Source organism: Penicillium soppii (assembly GCF_028829465.1).
Source record: "Penicillium soppii strain IBT 18220 chromosome Unknown utg000005l, whole genome shotgun sequence".
NCBI classification, from domain to species: Eukaryota; Fungi; Ascomycota; class Eurotiomycetes; order Eurotiales; family Aspergillaceae; genus Penicillium; species Penicillium soppii.
Window position 1 is genome coordinate 3429411 of NW_026643235.1, and position 20204 is coordinate 3449614.

Sequence of the window (20204 nt, forward strand, 5' to 3'; positions counted from 1 at the left end):
GCATTTTGCTTGTAGTCGGACAAGCAGATCCCGTTACGTCCATCAATCCTGTACCGGGTATCCTGATTAAAGGTATTGACTGCACACGCGACCTGGGTAGCATCGGTGCCTTTGACATTTGCTCCATCGGAGTATGAAGACAATGATTGTAAGCCCCAGGCTGCACCATCTGTGGGACCAGAGGGATCTGCGAGGGAAAGAGTGAAGTTGCGTTTATGAAGGTAGCCCCCATGGCCGCTTTCATAATCCTGATTGAAGCGTTAGAAGAGCAAGAAGTAGGGGAGAGAGCAAAGAGTTCGTTAATTCGAGATTCAGGCTTTGGAAAGAACTCACGGCCTTTGAGATGCCATAGGCTTGAGGTATATATGAATCGTAATGTGCCAGGCCTTGCCAGTCAGCGGTCAAATCCAGCCACTCGGCATTGGAGCCCACCCCTCCACTCCCCCAAAGTTGCCAATTGGCATCCCCGGTTGCGTTGACATTAGCATTTATACCAGACAGAAGTTCTGGTTTTGATGATCTAATTAGCGAATCGGAATTTCAAACGGGTAAAGCTCGAAATTACTCACTATGGCAGTTCCCTTGGAGCGTTTGTTGGTATACTGGCACGCACTTCACACCCTGCGACGTTGGATTTACCGGTAACTTTGGGAAGAAGTTCCCCCCTTCTTCCGAAGAGGCAATTGGAAATTCATCACAGCTCACGATCTTTGTTGTGGATGGCAAGTTGAGAGCACCAGCAATCACTTGGTTCTCAGTGCTGCAGTATCCGCCGTTTCCTTGCGCGTTCTTCAATGCGGGGCATGCAACATTACGACGGCTAGTTTGTCGTGATGTGTCGGGATCCCATGTGAGTGTGATTCCTGTGCTGGCACTTGTACCACGATTTTGGAAGAAGCCATTAACGTTGGTACAGATTCCGGGAACGATCCTCGAGTTCCCATAGCCGTCATTGACTTGTCGATCGGGGAAGAACAGGCAGTTGTCTAGATAGAAGATTCGAGTGTTAACGGGTCCTGGTTGTCGTTTGTTTGCTCAATCGAGGCTTGCTTCATGGGATACGTGACTTACAGCGCAACTCAGGCAGGATCCAAGAACATGCTGGCAAATTTTTTGGGTTGCTACTCCCTGGGGTGGCACAGTCATTCGCGGGACAAGTGAGAGCGCTTGATGAGCTGAAGTTGGGGTCATCATCGTCAACATCCATCATGTCGACATCACTGTCATCATCGCGTTTGCGGAGAGATTTGCCTGTTCCATTCACGAATTGGGGTGCGGATCCCCAAAGCAAGTCGCGATTGGTGTCGAATCCTATCTTGCGACCCACGCCCTGGATTCTAGATGGCTCGGTCACCACATCGACTCCTTCGAATATAGGAGATTCATGCAAGGATAGACTTCTTTTGGTCGATATACTTGTTGAAGATGAACCAACATCCCCATTCGAGTAAAGAGTGATTAACTTTGGACTTCTGAACAGTGTCCGGGCTGTCATATACCATTCATAGAATGGAATTGTGGCATGACCACCATATCCAAGATTATACAGGAGATACACGCCATAGTTGTATGTATAAGTAGCACTCACGGTGGAGGAGTCGCCCGAGACGGATGCCCCCGAATCAGCGTGGAATCTCAGTGTAGTATTCACAAAGCCAACCATTTGGGCATCGACCAGGGTAACGCCTCCGATGAGAGATGAGCCACCAATGGTGATGCCAATGTTAGCCTCGGGTGTAACCATGACATCTAAATCGGCGCTAGCCTGAACTGACGCCTGGAATGACGGCTCAAGTCCAGATGCCACGGGCTCAGGGTCACCAACGAGATCGTTGATCTTGCTGTAATCAGTGCTGTCATCGCCTTCAGGCCAATAAACTTCTGACTTCTCAAAGGTATACTTGGCACCAACGGACATCTTGCCGCTCAGTTGTACAACACCACTGATTTGTCCATAGATGTCAAGGGTGGGCCCAACGGCTGCTATACCCTTGATTGCCAGGCCAGGGTAGGAAAGGGTTGGAATGAGCTGCTTTCGCTCGGACTTATAGTCCATACGAGCGGTGCCTTCAACTGTTAAGCCCATATACACACTCGGCTGCATGCCAAAGTATGCATATGTGCCATCCAGAGACGGAGGGACCAGAGTACCGGAGAGGTAGTAGGCGTATGTGCTGTCCATACCGATTTCAGAATCCAGGTAGACGTTCAATTGGGCGTTCGCCTTTGGGCATCCCGTGGAGGCGCTGAAGAGGAGAAGACTGCTCTTCCAAAATTGGGACAGATACCCAACGCTGCTGCTCTCAACGGTGTTCATCTTGTTTAGCCAGTTCTTGAAGCTACCAAACCACCTTTTTTGGAGCTTGTGAGGTTCTCGGTCACCGGCGCGCTCAAATGTAGTATTGGAGGTCATGATGTCCGCTTGTCGCTTGCGAAGAGCCTCATGCGAGGTTTTGGCCCAATTAACCTTACCGCGCCACTCACGGTAGGATATGTGCTCGTCGCGGACCGAAGTAGTAGAGCGCTTCTTCCGGCGAGTGGCAGGAGTATCTGTAACGTCTTCCCAATAATCAAGCAGGTTGGTGTAATCCACACGCATGTTGATAGCACCTGAGTCACGTTTGATTGCTTGAAAATTGTAGTCAATTTTGATCTTGTAGACAGGATTCTCATTCTCTTCCGCAATCCGCTTGACCAAATGATGCCGAGGAAGGTCGTATGAGCTATGGGCTCGCTGTATTGAAACGAGACGAGCAAATGGGCCTTCGCCAACGTGTTCTGGCAGATGGATTATCGTGTCTTCAGCACCGTCGAAGAATAAATTGTCGCATTTCAACGAGCCAGTGGGCAGTTTGCAAAAGATATGATGCGTTTCCTCGACATGATCGAAATTGGTATCCAAGCGGGTGCGGTTCGTGGTGAACAAGGAGCGTTTGGTTTTGGGAACTTCCTCGCTCCGACGAGCGAATTCATATGTCGAGGCAAATGAACTGTCAATCGAGCCTGCAGGGCCATCTAGCATCACAAATCCATATGGATCATCCCCATCATCGTCGCCGGGAGAGCTCTGTTTGTTGTTGTTGCCGTAGTTGTCGACGTAAGCCCATTCCACGTCGTCCCCAGTGTCTTCGTAGTAGTTATCCCAGAGATACTTGGGGTCAACCGGCCATTTCTCACTGTTTGCCTGCGGTGGGTCGCAGCAGTATGGCCAATTGGGATTTTCCCCAGCAGGAGGGGTGTAAGCAGTACAATCATCATCCGATTGCAAGCCACCGCCGTAATATGGCTCGCTAGGATCAAGCGCGGTGGTATACTGCACTTTGGTGGAGTCACAGGCAGAGGGATAGCAGAGATATTCCGATGTATGAGGTAGCGTCTCGAATGGCCAAGAGCAATTAGACGGCACATCATCACTTGGACAACAGTATGCCTGAGCGTAGAGAATCTCTAGATCGTCATCATCGTCCGAGGAGCATAAACTGCCATCTCCATCGTCAAAACGGGTGGTCATATAGGTGCTACCACTGGGGCAACTCGGCTTGTCCTGAGTGGATGCAAGCTTCTGGCATGAAGTCCACTTGCATTGATTGATTGACTCGGCGCCATCGCAGCACAAGGCGCGGTCTCCTTGGTAACATGGTTCCTCACCCGAGGCGTCAACGTATGAATCGACGTTAAGCTGGAACTGATCGCTTCCGCACTTGCCACTGCAGCCAACTTCACTGCGTACCGGGGCGCCGGTCCATTCGCAATTCTTCGGCATGGCATCTGTGGGACAGCAAATATGACGGTAGAATCCGCTATCACAAGTGTCGGTAATGTAGTATCCGAGCTTTTGTTGAGGGGCGTGTGCAGTGGCAACGGAGGAGAAACCAGTGGGACACACATAATCCGGATCGTTCTTATGGGAGCCTGAACCATCGGTACAGAATTGAGTGACATAGCAATTTTGCCCGGTGTATGCAGCTATTTGACTCGTCAACTCCTTCTTTTGGCTGGTCGAGAGATCACCTCCCTCCATAAGTGAGCCAGACAGCGCATCCTCGCCCAGGAGCGCTCCCAGAGCCCTGTGCATTCCATCATCCTGATCGAGAGCCCATATCATGACACCAGAGATGCACTTTCCTGTCAGGTATCTCAGTTTGTCCTGCCACGACTGCGCATCATCGTAGGATATCCATTGATTGCCGTTGTAAACATTATACTTGACCGTTGAAACTGGGTCATAGTAAGTTTGGACGTCACTGGAGCTGTTGCTGGACTCAATCTCTGAAGCCTTTCGTAAGTATTGTGAACAAAAGAGACGAAGCAGATGGGTAAATTCACCTGAATAATACAGAATGCCAGCAGCTTGTGAGCATGGTCCAGCACCTCCAACTTCAGAAAATTTGCAGTCCGCTGTATGGCAGTCTTTGTCGACCATCGTAAAGCTTCGACCGTAGAATCCCATTCCCATAACCACTTTCTTTGGATCAATGTTGTTACGCCACAACAAGTCCATCCCTACATCGATCTCCGTGAGGTTGGTATGGCCTCGCAGATAGGACCCTGTATACTTGTTATCCTGGTCCCACATGCCGTGCAGATCGTAACTCATCATGTTGAAGAACGAGATGTACTTTTGCATCGATGCGAGGCTGAAATTTTGCATGTACCAGTAGCTGGATGGAAGAGTGCAGGTGATCTCCCAGCCGGGATTCACAGCATCGAAAGCCTCTCTCATTTCAGCGAGCAATACAACGAAGTTGTCCGTATCGTCAGCAGTGCCACCGCGATCTGTTGCTGCTGGATATTCCCAGTCTGTGGAGTCCCCCATGTAAGAACACTGAACACAGAGAAAAAGGCAATTGCAGTGGGAAGCTCACCTATTTCAACACCGTCCAGACCATACTTTTGCAAGTACGACATGAGAGAGCTAATGAAAGTTTGCCGATTCACATATGAACTTGCCATTGTTGAGAAATAAGTTGACGAAGGTGGATCGTTAAAATTCCAGCCCCCAATGGCGACGTTGACTCTCAACCCAGCATAAGTTGTTTTGAGCCGAGTCACTCGGGTCACAATGTCACCGTACTCATCAATCATTTTCCAATCGTCTCCAAATTGGACAAATGCCAAGTTGATGTGAGTAAGAGCACCGGCAGGGATACTCTCCGGTTGTAGAGTGCCACATGGTCGGCTAAATTGAAACAGCTCGTAATAGGCAACCACTCTTTCAAGTGAGCTGCTATTGCTAGAGCTCGTACATGATGGCTCACTAATATGGTAGAAGGAAGCGAATTAGTAACTGATTTTGTTAACGGCATTGGACATATATCCATGAATATATTTTTGAAATATTTGAACAGACAACTCACTCCACCAATTCGCAGCCGTTCTGGCAACCAGCACCGCAGAAGTCACTTGTTGAGCCACAGAAGCCAAATTCGCTACAGCAAACACCAAGAGGGCAACTGGTGACATTTCCGTATTTGCCACACTCGGCCTTTGCATTACAGTTGTTTAGACAGCCATCGCCGCAATGGTCATCGTCAAAGCCGCAGCTATGAAATAATATCAGTATGGTTGGCCATTATGTGATTGAAAGCTGGGTGTAGGTGTATTATCTTACCTTCCAAATTGACTGCAGCATCCTTCCAAGCAGGGGTTTAGTTCCGAACAAGTGGCACCTTGCTGCGCTTTCGCAAAAAGAATGATTGAGGAAATCAATAACAAAAGAGTGTGTGACCTGAGGAACCTCATCATGCCAAAATCCGTCTCGTGAGAGCTGTAGGACTCGGCGAAGTTCGATATCTCAGCTACTTGTAGAATTGATGAGAGGATCGACACATCACCTTCGTGGACCAAAGGACTATGAAGACGATTTATGTCACACGAACGGATTTCTTTTATCTAGCTTTGCGCTTTCGCAACTCGAGTCCGGTGCATCCTCGGTTGCAGTTGGGGCACGGTACGAGCGCTAGTGACTAGCTTCCAATTGATCTTATAACAACCACTACCTATAACAGGAACTCGGAGAACATCCTAGCGTGTTTCAAAGATTTAGTCTGGTACCTAGTTTGGGCACTGTACGAGCGCTAGTGACTAGCTTCCACTTGGTCTTATAAAAATCACTACCTATAAAAGGAACTCGGAGAACATTCTAGCGTGTTTCAAAGATTTAGTTCAGTACCTAGGTATGACAACAGAAAATCAGGGGCCAGATTCGATATTCAAGATAAGGAGTTGATATATGAGTGGATTTTACACACATTCCTTAGTGCAAACGCATACACTGAGCTAAACTAGTTGTATTTGAGGCTATGGTACTCCACCGAGGCAAAAGTCGCTACCCGGAACTTTCTCCATTATTCTCGTAGGGGGGACCCAGGGGCGCACCCCATTCATAGGATTGGCCAATGTGAGCATTGGCCCAACACGAAAATTCGTTCAGCATGGCATCGGAAACATTGGCAATGTCCGATGCATCCTCTAGCGGCTCGCGAGAGTAACGGATTGCCCGTCCACACTGGTCGAACCACAGCACAAGAACAGTTCCTGCGTCGGAGCCTTCGGAAGCAAGGGTCGTAGCATCAACGATATGGATGCGTCCTGCGACTAGTCGCATGTGGTAGTCTGAATAAAATTCCGACCACGGATTTTCATCCTCCTCCGGATCGTAGCCGCTTTCTTCCGCAGCCTGAGGGTCAAGGCTTGCGGCCTCGATTCCATCTAGTAGGGCCTCTTGGACATACTCTTCGTATTCTTCGGTAGGGCAAGTACAGTCGAGCAGCTGTGGCAGACGAAGAAAAATCTTCTCCCAGTTGGAATTGAAGTTATACAAGGATGAATCGTTGCAAATTGCAGGCCGACCGAACTTGCCTTCAATGTGACGTTGAACCTCAGCCCAAGAGTCCTCGGAGAAAGGCTCATAGCAGGTTCGGAGCCAATACGTTCCGTCCACCAACTGGCGCTCAAAGCTCGGTTGGCGAACGCGGTTCAATAGCTCTTGACTGTGGGATGGAAGTCCCTGTACAGACCTACCCTTTAGTCTTCGCTGCTGCTCCCGATATGGCTATTCCGATGGGTTAGCTTTCCCAATGGAGTCACAGCGGGCCAAAATCAAAATACCTGACGGCCACGGACTCCGAGTGTCACGTATTTAGCGAGAATTTCTTCACGTTGGGCATCGATAGATAGCGACGAGTCTTCCTGCCATTGCTCCTTGGATGTTGTTAGAGGATGCCTATACCTTAGAGCGCTGACCATATGGATTTACCAGGAGGAACAAATCAGCCTGCCAGGCTCGGAACGCAGACATATTGCAAAATAGCCTCACCACGGATGATAGTGGGACAGAATGCGAGTGAAACGAGAGATTTTCGGTACTTAAGATCGGATAATTTCTTGGCAGAGGCTTGAGTCGGGGGCCAAGCGATGCCGGGTGGAGAATGTCTCAGAGCACCCGCTTACCCGTGGGGCATCTGCAACCGAGGAGATCCAGCTCAAAAGTAGGAGACTCCAATGGACCACCGGGAAAACAGCCGAGAGAAGAAAAAATTGAGGACAAGAAAGGGAGTGTCCAATCACGACTTAGTTTCAGGGATCAGTTTTTGCATGTTTTGCATGCATTCCTGCAGGTACCCCTCTTGTAGCTTGCTCTTCTCCTTACATGTACTTTTCTCAACCCTTCAATACAACTTTCAAAGTACAGATCGAAGTATCGATTATCTGATCAATGTAATCCTTCAGCATATCGCTGAAGAATGAGCCGCTAGCTCCGAGTACTTGTGCAAATAAAGGTCTGTCTCGCGCTAGTGGCGTGGACCCCTACACTTGTGACCGCAGCATTTCTAGCGTGTTACAGTACGGACTAAGATTGATTTCATGGACTATTTCGTATTATACTCGTACTCCGACGCTCGTTCAACCCAAGGAACTTTGCAGTAGGAAAGATTACAAAAAAGCCAGCTATTAATGTCTTGCCTTGCTTGTCTGTATTTATTTTCAACGCGACCATTGTCCGATCAACCCTAATTCCATCCATTTGATTCTGCTCGGGAAGATGGCTGTCCATGCCAGATCGATCTCGGCTCTGGGATCGGTGGCGGTTGCTTTACTTCTGGCCGTCGACACTACTGCGCTCCAGTTGTTCAACGCGACTCCATCCGGCATTCCCTCAGCTTGCGGTGATGCCTTGGTGACAAACATCACGTGCGATCAGCTCTATTCAGTCTCCGCTGTCTCGAACCAACAGTTCATTGGGAGCAAAACGCTTGAAGCGATTTGTGTATCAAATTGTAGAGACTCACTCTATGACTACCACGACCAGGTGGAGAGTGCCTGTGGAACCGAAGTATATGATTTTGCCGGCGTCAACCAAACTGTACAAAACTTTTTGGATCCCCTCACTTGGGCTTTCAATGTTTCCTGTCTCACAAATGGCGATGAATACTGTTATTCAGACATCACCAACCGCAATACCAGCATTGAGCCTTGCTCTGATTGCTTCCTACAATACGAGGCTGCCATGCTAGGCTCCGCGTATGGCAGGCAACGTGTTGATCCAGCATCTTTCTCTTCTCTTCTTTCTTCCTGCAGTGTGCCACCCTCGAGCTATCCCTACTCTACACTAACAAGCACCAGTAGTCCAACATCTTTATCTGCTACCAGCTCGCCTACCACAACTTGCACTGGGACCACTTATACTGTGAAACAGGGTGACAGCTGTGACACCATCGCGGCAGCTCATGACGTTGCTACGGGAAAATTCATCACGGAGAATCATTTCGATGCAAATTGTACCGCTATGAGCGTGGGAGACGATGTCTGCATCGGGACAAGCTGTTCATTATACCAAGTCCAGCCGGGCGATACCTGCAGCTCCATTCTTGCCAACTATACCTTCTACATGAATCAGCTTTTATCTTGGAACCCGTAAGTATAGCCCCGCACGCTTCAAATTGGGTTAAATTTGAACGTTACTGCGTTTCAAGTCTCTCATTTCGTGTGCTTACTTAACATACTAAACACTTTTACAGAACGATTCATACCAACTGCGACAATCTCGATACTATGGTGGGAGATCAAATCTGCGTTGGGTAAGTCAATAGGAGCACTGAATGGGAAAGGACGTGGTCAGCTGACCCTCATAGACCTCCTGGTGAAGAAGACTGGAACGTTACCACAACTAATTTCACCACCGTTTGGAACGTGTAAGTCAAACTATCTGCTCCATTTTTAGACTGTATCTGATAGCCTGGTAGTACGTTTGTTCTCCCAACAACCGCTTTCACAACCCTCCCTGCCCAGACCGGAGCCCCAAACTATACCACAAGTTGGTTTGTGACCACCAGCACGATCTCAAACTACACCCAGACAGCTACTGCCTTATCTTCATCTGTTGTCAGCTCCTACAATGATCTTACAACATACTGTCCAATCTCCTTCAATGATGCCATGTCAGGTTGGGATATAACCTCTTTGCCAGACGATTGCTACGCCGGCCTTTTGAAATACTGCGAGCCCTCATTAAATGCGACAATGCCCGCTAGTACCAAGTTCCCTAATACATGCTCACCCGCTTACTACCAGGCGACTGCTTCCAGCACAACAGCCACTTCGACTAAATCCTCTCCACCTACTCAGTCTGGTATTGCAAATAATTGTGAGTTCCATGGCTTTCACTTGCCCCTTGTATAACTGGACTTTTATTCTTCTCTTTTCCCTCTTTCCCTTCAGTTCTCTCCCAAATAAAATGCTGAATTTTCTTCCAGGTGATGCCCTGTATGTGGTCAAAACAAATGATACCTGCGCAAGCATTGTGAAGGTTTACGGGAACTTTACCTTGACCCAGTTTTACACCTGGAATCCAGCCGTCGGTACATCCTGCAAATACCTCGATGCTGGTAAGTGAAAGTTCTTCAATGTCATCTTCCTAGAAAGGACCCCTCATTTACACTCGCATAGGGGATGCCGTCTGTGTCGGAGTTCCAAGTACAAGTGCTACGCCAACATCAAGCGGCGCGACCAGCACCGCAACCAGCACCAAACCCTCACCTGTTATGCCTAGCACCGCTGCCGACTGCACCAAATATTATTACGTTGTTGAAAACGACAGCTGTGAATCCATCGAGACAGCCCACGATATCACAGCCGCCGAGGTACTTTGGCTAAAAATAAGCCCAATAATAGGACACCGTCAGCTGACAAGGTAATAGTTCTCTAAATGGAATCCTTACGTGTCAAATGGGACCGACTGCCAACATCTCTGGCTGGATACCTACGTCTGTGTTGATGCTCCAGATTCGAGCAGCAGTACAGCAACAACCTCCATCGCAAACACTGCGACCCAGACTGTGACAAGTACCAGCACCATTCCCTCACCTGTCATGCCGAGCACAGTCGCCGACTGCACCAAGTATCATTACGTTGTCACGGACGACACCTGTGAATCTATCGAAGGAGCCAACGATATTACAGCTGCTCAGGTACGTTACCACGAGGAAGCGGAGTTACAGGAAAGCTGACCCAAAAAGTTCTCCACTTGGAATCCCTATGTTGCGGATGGCACCGACTGCCAGAATCTCTGGCTAGATACTTATGTGTGTGTCGATGCTCCGGATCAGAGCAGTGCAACCACGGCCTCGGTCACGACTACGACCCATACTGCTTCAAGCACCACGCCCTCCCCTCTCATCCCGAGCACCGACGCAGATTGTGCCAAGTTCCACTACGTGGTTGCTGACGAGGACTGTGAGTCCATTGAATCCGAGTATAGCATCACTGCGGCTCAGGTGAGTTTCTTTACTTTTCATCCTTTGAAAAAAGGTATGAGAACTGACTGCGTAAGTTTAACACGTGGAATCCCTATGTTGGAAGCGACTGTGCGGGTCTTTGGCTCAACTATTATGTTTGCGTGGGCGTTTAAAAGGGTATTACTACCGCCCGTGTCATTAGGACCTCGGGAGTTGATATTCGTGATTTTTGGCATCTCTGGTTGTCCGCTTAATATCCTTAGATTTCCTACATATTGTGATTGCGTTGTCGACAACCTTGAAACTTTGAGTCTTAAACTTTTCCGTAGTCCGAACAGTCCCACCGAACAATCAATTACGGTCAAAAACAGAGCGATGGACCAGGGCTATTTTATTCGCTCCCCTCTCTAGCTTTGCAATATTCATGCATCCCACTTGCGAAGTCTTTCTCTACATCTATTTCAATACCCCTGGGTATCTTCTTCGCTTCGAAGGTATCAGATAAGCCAGAGTTCAATCAGTTTGTGAAATTCTTGAATGCAGGGGTCGTAGGGACAGTGCTTTGGATGCTTCTAGTTGTAGTCAAGTGCATATGCCAAGATTCCGAGTGTTTCAAGGAGAACAGTGCTATCCAATGATATTCCTGCCGTTGTAAAACTTAGAGAGGTCAGTGCAGTGGTCGCGCGACTTGGGTGATTTCTCACCCAGATTCTCACCCTGTCTATAGCGCACTCACCCTTGTCACCCCCGGTCGCGCGACCGTAAAGCGGCGCTCGCCTATTTCTCACCCGGGCGACACCCACCGAACTATTGACCGCGTTTAAGCCACACGCCGGTGAGTTAGTAGTTGGGTGGGTGACCACCAGCGAATCCTCACTGTTGTATGTTTTTTTACTTTTTGGGAAGATGTCTAGCACTGTGGTGCAGAGTTGTAGAGCGCCTTCAGTGGTCACCTTTGGATAACGGTGTTGTGAAGTGGTTTCGCTAGTCACATTTTCGAGCCGCTCGATTTTATCATATAGATCTAGCCCGGCGGTGTTTCCCCAGGCATTTCGGTCCCTCAGAGTAGTGGACTTGCTCCGAGTTGAAGGTGTCTTTCATAGCCGAGAGAGGCTGTTTCGGGCCAATCCCAAAGAGGTTGAAGTTGGTGTCGTGCCATTCAAGTTAGTGAACAGTATAGTTACTTGTATCAATCTAGGGAGCTCTTCTCCTCTCTCTTTCCTTACTTTCCCTATCTTTAGTATTTCGTTAAATAGGACTATATCTTTTTGATTTAACTTACCGTATTATATAATACTAAAGAGTATTCTTCACTTACTTTCTTAACTATTAGCTATATAAACGCGTATATCCGTACCGCATTCTTAGCACTAGTTAACTACTAATTACGATCGAACCCGAACCCGAACCCGAACCGAATCACCATATTAGCCGAACTAATTATTAGGACCCTAGTACTAAGAAGGTCTAATTATACATGTCTCGCAGTCTATATGAGACTGCGAGGTAGAGGTACTTAGGAGTAGATGAGACTAGGATATGGGACCAGAATAATTTTAGTCCCATGGGAGTTGGTAAGGTCTACTCCTTCTTCCTTCCCTATGTTTAGAATTCTCGTTCAAATGCACTCTTTTCATCATTAAGAGTTGGCTCGTAATAACAGGTACCATAGGAGCTTTAGTTACTACTTACTTCTGGGAGCAATCGAAAGCGTGCCTGGCAGTCAGTAGACCTTAGGATCATTTTCGACCCCCGGACCCATGGCATGGCTCCTAGGCATGCTCTTACTCGCTTCTAGGAGCCAAATCAAAAGTAGGAAGGCACAGTTACTATGTAATAGAGCGAGCTCAAGAAGGGAACACCTCTGAGAGAACGATTATCAAAACATGAGCTATATCTGGAGTTCCACGCCTCCCCACGCTGTAGTCCAGTCACTAGGAAGCGAGACAATGAAACGAGGAAGGATACACTAGTTAAAATGAAACTCCCACGCAGGCAGCATATCCAAGACACAGTGATGCGCAACTGGTTCCAACGCTCGGATTCAATGTGTAGAAGTCGCTCAGTATGATGTCATATTGATCGGCAATGGCTTGGCAACCATCGCCAGACACCACAGTATGCCATTTGTTGCAGTTAGAAGCCTCATTCGGCATGACCTCTGCTGGCGGAGTGGCGATTGTGCTGATGGTGGAGGTAGACGTTGATGTTGTCGAGGTTGTGGAAGTCGGAACTGCGGTGGAGTTCCTTTCAACACATATTTGTTTGAATCCATCGCTGGAGAGTGCGTTCCAGACACCTGTATCACAATCACTACCTATCCAAGGATTAAGCGAGGTGACGGTTGTGACAGAGACATTGAAAAGAGATGAAAATATCGTGCAGTTGAAAGCACCTAGGGCGAGTAAGCCAGCAACCTTGATCTGATTTTCTTTTTTTTTGACAGTATATGTCGTCTGGAAACCTACTCTTATCGGCAGCGCGGAGCTGGATATAGCAATTGCAATCAGATGGCTGAACACTGGTTGATGGAATTAGACTGCTATTTGCGGCAAAGCAATAGTCGTATGGCAGATCTTGGGAAGCTAGGAAGGCGTTAGCGCTGTTTGAAGCGACAGCAGGACTAGGGGTAAGACTTGCTAGTTGTTTCCCCAGAAACACTGCAGTAACTATACCCAGGCGTGAAGGTACAGTCACTGGCCGATAAGCTGGGATTCCAGTCAAGAAGATCATCGACGGTGACCTTTGCGATGCTGGCCAAGATATCGCATTGATTTAGGGTTGTCGCATTCGCGGTAGTCGAACTGAAAGCGTTGTTATAAATCTCGCACTCTCCGATAGTACCAGGTGCAGTGGGCTCGAGAGTAGCCGTGGCAGCAGGGGTCGGGGTGTATGTTGTCGAGGCAGGCTTCGTGAAAGTGTATGCTGCAGTGGAGGTGACATATCCGTATAACTAGCGATATTTCCTACTGCTTCAACACAGTATGACGTGTCCAGCCATAGGTTTGTGCAGTTTGAATCTACCTGTGGATTGAGGAAATAGAAGTCACTCAAAGAAATGGCATACTTGAGTGAGACCGTCGAACAGTCCTCTCCAGATAGAACCTAGCGAAGTATTAGGGCAATTGAAAGTAGTCCAGGCTGACTGTCATCACACACCTCATGCCATTCCGCACAATTAGTGTTGGATAGAGATTGGGCATCAATAGGCACTGCTACAGCAGTGGTTGCACTGGAGCCCTCGCTCAAAATAGCTGTACCGGTAGGCGAGCTGCGTTCAAATCAGTACTGAGATATCAAGAGCACGCCGAATTTGGGCAGACTCCCTTACCTGGCTTAAAGAAACCAGCCTCTCCAGGATGCCAAATTTGAACATCCTGTGTTAATATTCGGTTTTCAGGCCAATAATTGAGCAAATGTTATGTTGAGATCGCTTACTAGCGAGCATATTAGCTTTTGACAAATGCGTACCAATCAATCAATGAATCAATCAATCAATCAAAGTTCAATTAACCTGTTGCAGTCTAACTAGTCGCGTATGACTATGCAGGCGCTTCCTCCAGCGGAGGCAAGAACTCGTAGCCAAACGCCAGAGCTAGGGTATTTTCCAAAGAGGAAACACATGCTGATTTGAAAAGAGTGCGGAAATCAGTCCATTTCCTTCCTACCAGCCTATAGAACAAATCCTATCCTAATATGTATGGAATCCTAAAATGATCGTCATAGGGTGCACCGTCTATCTTCCATCCTCTATCACTCCCTCACATCGCCATCCCCCTCCTCCCCTTGCCTCCGTTTCATTTCGTGTTATGTTATTTACTGACCATTTTATCAGTGTAGTATGTTTGTCGACTGTTACCGGGCCTCTCGACACCCGGTTTCGTATACTTCGTTGTGATTTAGTGTAAGAAGATTACTAGGTCAGGGGTGACCAGCCTGTTAATCCGAATACGTTAGTACAGAACCTACATTTACTCATTCAGACACGAGTCATGTAGTTGTCCTAGCTTGTGCAGCTAAGCGTCTAGGGAGAGCTTGGCGGATCAACAGTCATAAAAGAGGAAAAGGCAAAAAAGTGGTCGAGTCAGTGAAATACATGGAAGACGAAGAAAATGGAAAAATCATCCCGAACACACTAAGTATGGTTTATATTGAGATATCGTAATCTTGACCGTACATCCACCGCATTCCACATTGAATCCATGTAGTCAAAGGCGCCTATCTAGAATCTAGAACATGAAATCAAAAGCCCAAAAGCCGAAGCAAGGATAAAGCGAGGAAGTGAACTTCTATACAGGACCGATCCATTACCGGACTGCGGTCTAAACCACCAAAAAGAAAACAACAAAAAATATGAGAAACAAAGATAAGAAGCAAATAATGTGAAGTCGTAATATCGTCAAGGAGTTACTGTCGGCAAAATATGCCGCAAGACAATCATGAGATGTGCTTCGCGGATCGCTTGCAAGAGCCCCGCTTGGGCACATCCATGTGGTGGTATGAGCGCAGGTGCTCGACAAGGTGATCCTGTCGCGGGAAGCCATTCTTCCCCTTGCGTGAGCAGTGCTCAACAGGGCAGTTCCGGAAAACGGGGTAGTGGACGCTAGACTGGTGGCGTTTCAAGTCGGCAAAACGAGTGAATGACTTTCCGCAGTTATCGCACCCGAAGGGCTTAGGCCTGAAGGACTTGTTAGCTTAGTTCATTGGTATTTGTGTTTGCTGGTGATACTTACTTTAATGAAGATGTAGGCGCTGGCGAGTCGGATCCTGAGTCGTATGCGCTGGTGGGGTATGGGGGCAGGGAGATCTCCTCGGCGGGGAAGTTGAAATTGCTATTGTAGCTACTGCTGTAGCTGCTTCCGCAGCTGCTAGGTGGTGCGCTTGGTGGAATCATGCGCTGGGGGAAGATTGGGTATTCCTGCGGCGAGGTGTAGGTGTATGGAGAGCTGGTGAGGCCGTATACCTCTGGGTTGGCCTCTGGCATGGGGAATGGACTGGTTGTTTCTAGGTCGTACAGAGAGTCGTAGACAGGCTGGCTACCGTAGAAGAAAAAATCCATTCCTCCTGGTGAGGAAGAGTAGGACGAATAGCAGTCTGAATAGCCGAATTGAGACTGCATATCGATCGAGGTAGATGAGAGGGAACGGTGGGATGTCCCTGTAGGAATTGGAATCGCAGTCTTATACAAGAGAAAGAGACCAAGTTAGTTGTTTATTCTAGAGCGGGACTAATGCAATGTTAATGTTACGTACCATCGTGAGAGAATCCTTCATGTAATTATTGAAATCTTAAGTTCGGATTGGGGGCCGAATAATGATCAACAGGATTCATTAAGTGTAAATAAATTCTAAAAACGTACCCTGGGGTGCCTTTTATGTTTCTCACCGTGAAACTCAAGCATGACCGGAAGCCCGACAAAGGTGTTGGCCGACACGGGACAACCCATCTATTGCGGGCCCTTGTGAATGGCTGTGAGCTGCATTTCTAGAAGCCTTCTCGAAGGAGAGTGGTCCAAAACACACAGCCTCCCCGCCTCCTCGCATTTGCGGGAATTTGTATGCAAGCGGATCCTCGAGTAGTGCTTACGGGGAAGATTCCACGGCCCTTCTAGCGTCTTTTTTTTGTGTATCCTGGTTTATTTGGAGGATTATGATTGGAGGTGGATTCTGATGATAACCTCAGAGGAGCCAATACTTGCTCTCGATAAGCACAAGCGGTCAAAATACGTACAATCTTTGTACAAACAGAGTTCCCCTCAGACGATCTCCTCCTGATTGGTGACTAGTGTTTTCTGTGTGTTTTCTAGCGTCGTTCTAGTCTTTCCAGTGCTTCTGCCAAGGACCTTGTGACGGAATCTTTTCCAAGATTTGTTTGCTTTCGTCATAGTTTGCTTAGGACAAACATAAAACACAGATATGAAACGAAATGTGATATGAATGATTCCAGGTGACATCGAGGTGAGGTCGAGGTCGAAGTCCAATTTGACTTCGAGTCCGAGTACACCTACTCGCTTGTATAGTTGCACAAATGTATAATAACTACATGTATGTAATGCCCAGACTTTCTAACAAACCCAACAAAAACCCACGTTGACGTATCCCAAATCGGCACAATCATGCCGAGTCAGAGACTAATCAGCCTTGCGAACCTGAAAATCTGAAATCTTTCCAGTCTGGGGTCGTAGATCGACCGATGATGTATAGCCCGGTCGCGCACAGCCCCTTACTATAGTACTAGTGTCATTTATCCCAGTCCTTCTAGAATGGAAAAATCCCGCACACTTAGTGCTTCTACTGCATATTAGTGTTTGCCAAGCGGCTGAAAGAGACTTCGTTTCTGTACCTAGTTCGTAGTGCGTCGTACTTGCTCTTGGTACTGAATTTGCTGTGACGTTGTCCACACAAGTGAGGCGATTCGTCACATGCCTTGTCCTGAATCGCTGTAGGTTCCTCTTTTTGTGTTCTATTATATTAACTTGAATACTTGGTATGCTTCATTTCCGCGGGGACTTGCTTCCGCGCTGCTGGGCAACCTTACACATGATACTTAGAATTAGTATTTCGGATGTGAATCGCTTGCAGCCGTGCCGTCTCTAAGTGCATAATTAAAATATAATTAAAATAAAAAAAATGGGTTTTCTCTTCGTTCCCACTTGCATGCGTCCCAATGAAGACATAGGTACTACCCATGCGTGGTACATCCTATATACATGATACGTGGCTAGATGTATAGATCGACAACCCCGGATTCAATCTGTACCCGGGTAAAGTACTTACTTCCAGGGCTTAGCCCAGGTACCTGCAAGGCAGAAGGACGCATAAGCGTGCGATTTACTTTACTTGGTTGACTTGGCCACTGGAGCTCGTATTACTTGAAAACCATAGTCAAACTCGACATGCATCATTGTATTGTTTAATCGAAAACAACCGTGCGTGGAAAAAACAACAACATAAAACTCCCGTGTCACCGAGGCCCATTCATTGCACTCATTGCCCGAAGCCCTTGCAAAAACAGCAAATGAAGATAAACAAGCCCACCGGGACCCCATGACAGTTTTCAAAGTTCCCTCCCGCATAGCCTCAAACATCCAGCCCAGTCTATCGAGTCATAGCGTCGGGCCACAAATATTCCAAACAAAGGACCAGGGTAAAAAAAAACAGAAAGTTAACTGTGCTTGGAGACACCGTATGGGTTCCTCATGGAAAAGGGACGGATTATAATTCGTCCTCAAGGTATTTGTACACGAACTTGAAATCAGCCTTTCGCCGATTCATCCTGTTCATAGTTCGTAAGCGGTGAGTTCGTCAATCTGACGCTGGGCTGGCCGGAAACTGAAAACTGACCATGTGCTCTCGTAGTCAAAGAAGCGATAGGTGCCTTGTTCGAACTCCTCGGTGATGTTCTTGGGCTCCTCGTGACGCTGGAACCAGGTTTGGTACTGCTTGTGGAAGCGCCAGCTTTGGTTCCGGAGTGCTTTGGCTGCGAGGTACTGCTGGTAGGTTCCTTGACGGTAGTAGAAGAGGTAAAAGAGGGTGTCCGTGTCAATTCTGCCGGTATCGTACAACCGAGGGTCATCAAATATTGAAAGGGGTTCCTGTGGGTAGTAGAGCGGGGTGCTGTAGGGGTTCTGCGGCTTGTAGTGACGCGGCTTTTCAGCATCACTGGCTTCCGGGCATGTTGTCAACGATGTAGCGAGAAGACGCTGAACAGACGGCGATGGGTTCGCCGAAGCACGCGTCTTCGTCACCTCGAATGATTGGAGCAGATCTTGCAGACCTGGGGGCAGGTGATATACAGACTCATCACCTTCAATACTTTCCGTCTCTGTTTTGCCATTTGTTGATGCCTCCACCTTCGCTGATGCTGGTGCTGGTGCTGGGGATGAGCTTGCACCACCAGGGATCTTGGATCGCCCAATTCCACTGAGATCTTCTGAAAAGGCGGTCGCAGTGGGTGGTATTATTGACTTAGGGACGGGCTGTGCTGGCGCTACGCTAGGCGAAGCAGTGGAAGACTTGGTGGTGGGCATCGCCACGGAGAGAGCCGGGCTGAGCCCGGGTGGTGGGGGAAGAGGAAGAATGCCAACACCACTCTTGTCGCTTGCTGCAGCTGCAGCCGCGGCGGAGGCATACTTGAGAGTCTCCCCGGGGGGACGGGTTGGTAGTGGAGCGGGCTTCATGCCCGGGGTGGCACTGGAGGAGGCTGCAGGGTGGAGGGTAGCAAGAACAGGAAGCGGTGATTTCATCTGTGTGGATGGTCTTCGAGGAGCAGGCGCCTCCGGTTTGGCCTTTGGTTTAGGTTCTGGCTCTTCATCTTGCACGGATTGGGCATCTTGCGACGATACACGATCACCCTCACCGCCCATGCCGAATACCGCCTCAACCTCCTCTCCGATATTCAAATCGTCATAGAGCGTCTCATCTTCACCGGAGTAGTCGGGGGTGCCCCCTTCCTCGACGTAGTACTTGATACTTTCCTTCAGATCTTGAACAGCGGTCACATCGAGATTGCCGTTTTGTAACGAACGATTGAGAAACTCCAGCTTGTTCACGTGCCACTTATGTCGTTCCGTAGTGTGGGAGATATCGCCCATTCGATCCGCCTTCTTCGTATCCTTTTTCCCCTTCTTCATTTGTGCGTGAAGTGTTTCCTCTTCCGCCTCCAAGGCCTCGATCTTCAATTGAAGCTCATCAACCATATTGGACAGGAACTCGGAGCACTCCACTCTTTCCTTCTCCTTGGGATCGAGTCGCGAAGCTGCCGATAGACCTTCTTTTGAGTAGGCTTTCGTCTTCATCTCCTTTTCAACAGCCTTGAATTGTTCCATGCACTGCCGAGGCGGTTAGCTTGCTGTCCTTTGCACGACTCATCGACCAAAAGGCCCAGTGTCGTAGTCGCAAACCCACCACTTCAATGGCTTTTCGCTGCTCAATAAGCGGGGCTTTGTCCTTAACCTCATTTCCAGCAGCCCATGATTTGATCTGATCGCGGAACCTTTGGAGCTTCTTGATCTCGCGCTTGAGATGGTCTTCGAGCTTATCCCGTTGCGTGGGATTTGTGGCTTGGCGGATCTTCTCATAGATGCCCTCGAAGGCCTGAATCCCTTCAGCTACCTTTTTGAAGGTTTTATCGATCTCTTGTTGTGTTTTCCTTGCTGCCATTCTGAATCCGTCGACATGGACTGAGCCGTCCACTGGCGTTCGGTATGGATGCGGTCGTGGAGTTTTGATGCGCTTTCGACCTAAATGGTCAGAAATACACAATCGAAGGAGGTGAGGTTGAGAGAATTGTGGAGAATGCTTGGTTTGACACAAGGATAGAGAGACTCGGAAGCCCGTGGATTGCCTCTCCGCGTTGAGTGGAAAGCTCTGGATGCTCTAATAGGTAGGCGGTGGTTGCGGGCGGAGTCCACTATGATGACCGGAGGGGCGGATTTCTAGTCTTCGATTTGTTTTCGATCTATTAAAC

At 48.3% G+C, this 20204-nt stretch overlaps 6 protein-coding genes across 6 annotated transcripts; 2 read left to right on the forward strand and 4 right to left on the reverse strand.

Moving 5' to 3' along the window:
• Positions 1-561: 561 nt before the first annotated feature.
• Positions 562-4816, reverse strand: N7529_006750 (uncharacterized protein; the record flags this gene model as incomplete). Its single annotated transcript, XM_057242277.1, has 2 exons — positions 562-986; positions 1072-4816. The coding sequence occupies 2 exons, from the start codon at positions 4814-4816 to the stop codon at positions 562-564; spliced, it is 4170 nt and encodes a 1389-aa protein (XP_057097636.1).
• Positions 4817-6328: 1512 nt separating this feature from the next.
• On the reverse strand, positions 6329-7300 carry N7529_006751 (uncharacterized protein; the record flags this gene model as incomplete). The annotated part of the gene is made up of 3 exons (XM_057242278.1): positions 6329-7054; positions 7111-7203; positions 7259-7300. The coding sequence occupies 3 exons, from the start codon at positions 7298-7300 to the stop codon at positions 6329-6331; spliced, it is 861 nt and encodes a 286-aa protein (XP_057097637.1).
• Positions 7301-8044: 744 nt separating this feature from the next.
• N7529_006752 (LysM peptidoglycan-binding domain-containing protein) lies at positions 8045-10909 on the forward strand (the record flags this gene model as incomplete). Its single annotated transcript, XM_057242279.1, has 10 exons — positions 8045-8523; positions 8626-8916; positions 9021-9080; positions 9135-9194; positions 9246-9646; positions 9756-9887; positions 9949-10142; positions 10200-10469; positions 10518-10775; positions 10832-10909. The coding sequence occupies 10 exons, from the start codon at positions 8045-8047 to the stop codon at positions 10907-10909; spliced, it is 2223 nt and encodes a 740-aa protein (XP_057097638.1).
• A 1915-nt stretch (positions 10910-12824) lies between these two features.
• On the forward strand, positions 12825-13265 carry N7529_006753 (uncharacterized protein; the record flags this gene model as incomplete). The annotated part of the gene is made up of 2 exons (XM_057242280.1): positions 12825-13140; positions 13183-13265. The coding sequence occupies 2 exons, from the start codon at positions 12825-12827 to the stop codon at positions 13263-13265; spliced, it is 399 nt and encodes a 132-aa protein (XP_057097639.1).
• A 1908-nt stretch (positions 13266-15173) lies between these two features.
• On the reverse strand, positions 15174-16009 carry N7529_006754 (uncharacterized protein; the record flags this gene model as incomplete). Its single annotated transcript, XM_057242281.1, has 3 exons — positions 15174-15414; positions 15470-15915; positions 15989-16009. 3 exons carry the CDS (start codon positions 16007-16009, stop codon positions 15174-15176), a joined length of 708 nt encoding a protein of 235 aa, XP_057097640.1.
• A 1941-nt stretch (positions 16010-17950) lies between these two features.
• On the reverse strand, positions 17951-19897 carry N7529_006755 (CNOT2/3/5 family protein; the record flags this gene model as incomplete). Its single annotated transcript, XM_057242282.1, has 4 exons — positions 17951-18011; positions 18080-18512; positions 18543-19566; positions 19643-19897. The coding sequence occupies 4 exons, from the start codon at positions 19895-19897 to the stop codon at positions 17951-17953; spliced, it is 1773 nt and encodes a 590-aa protein (XP_057097641.1).
• Between the last annotated feature and the right edge of the window lie 307 nt (positions 19898-20204).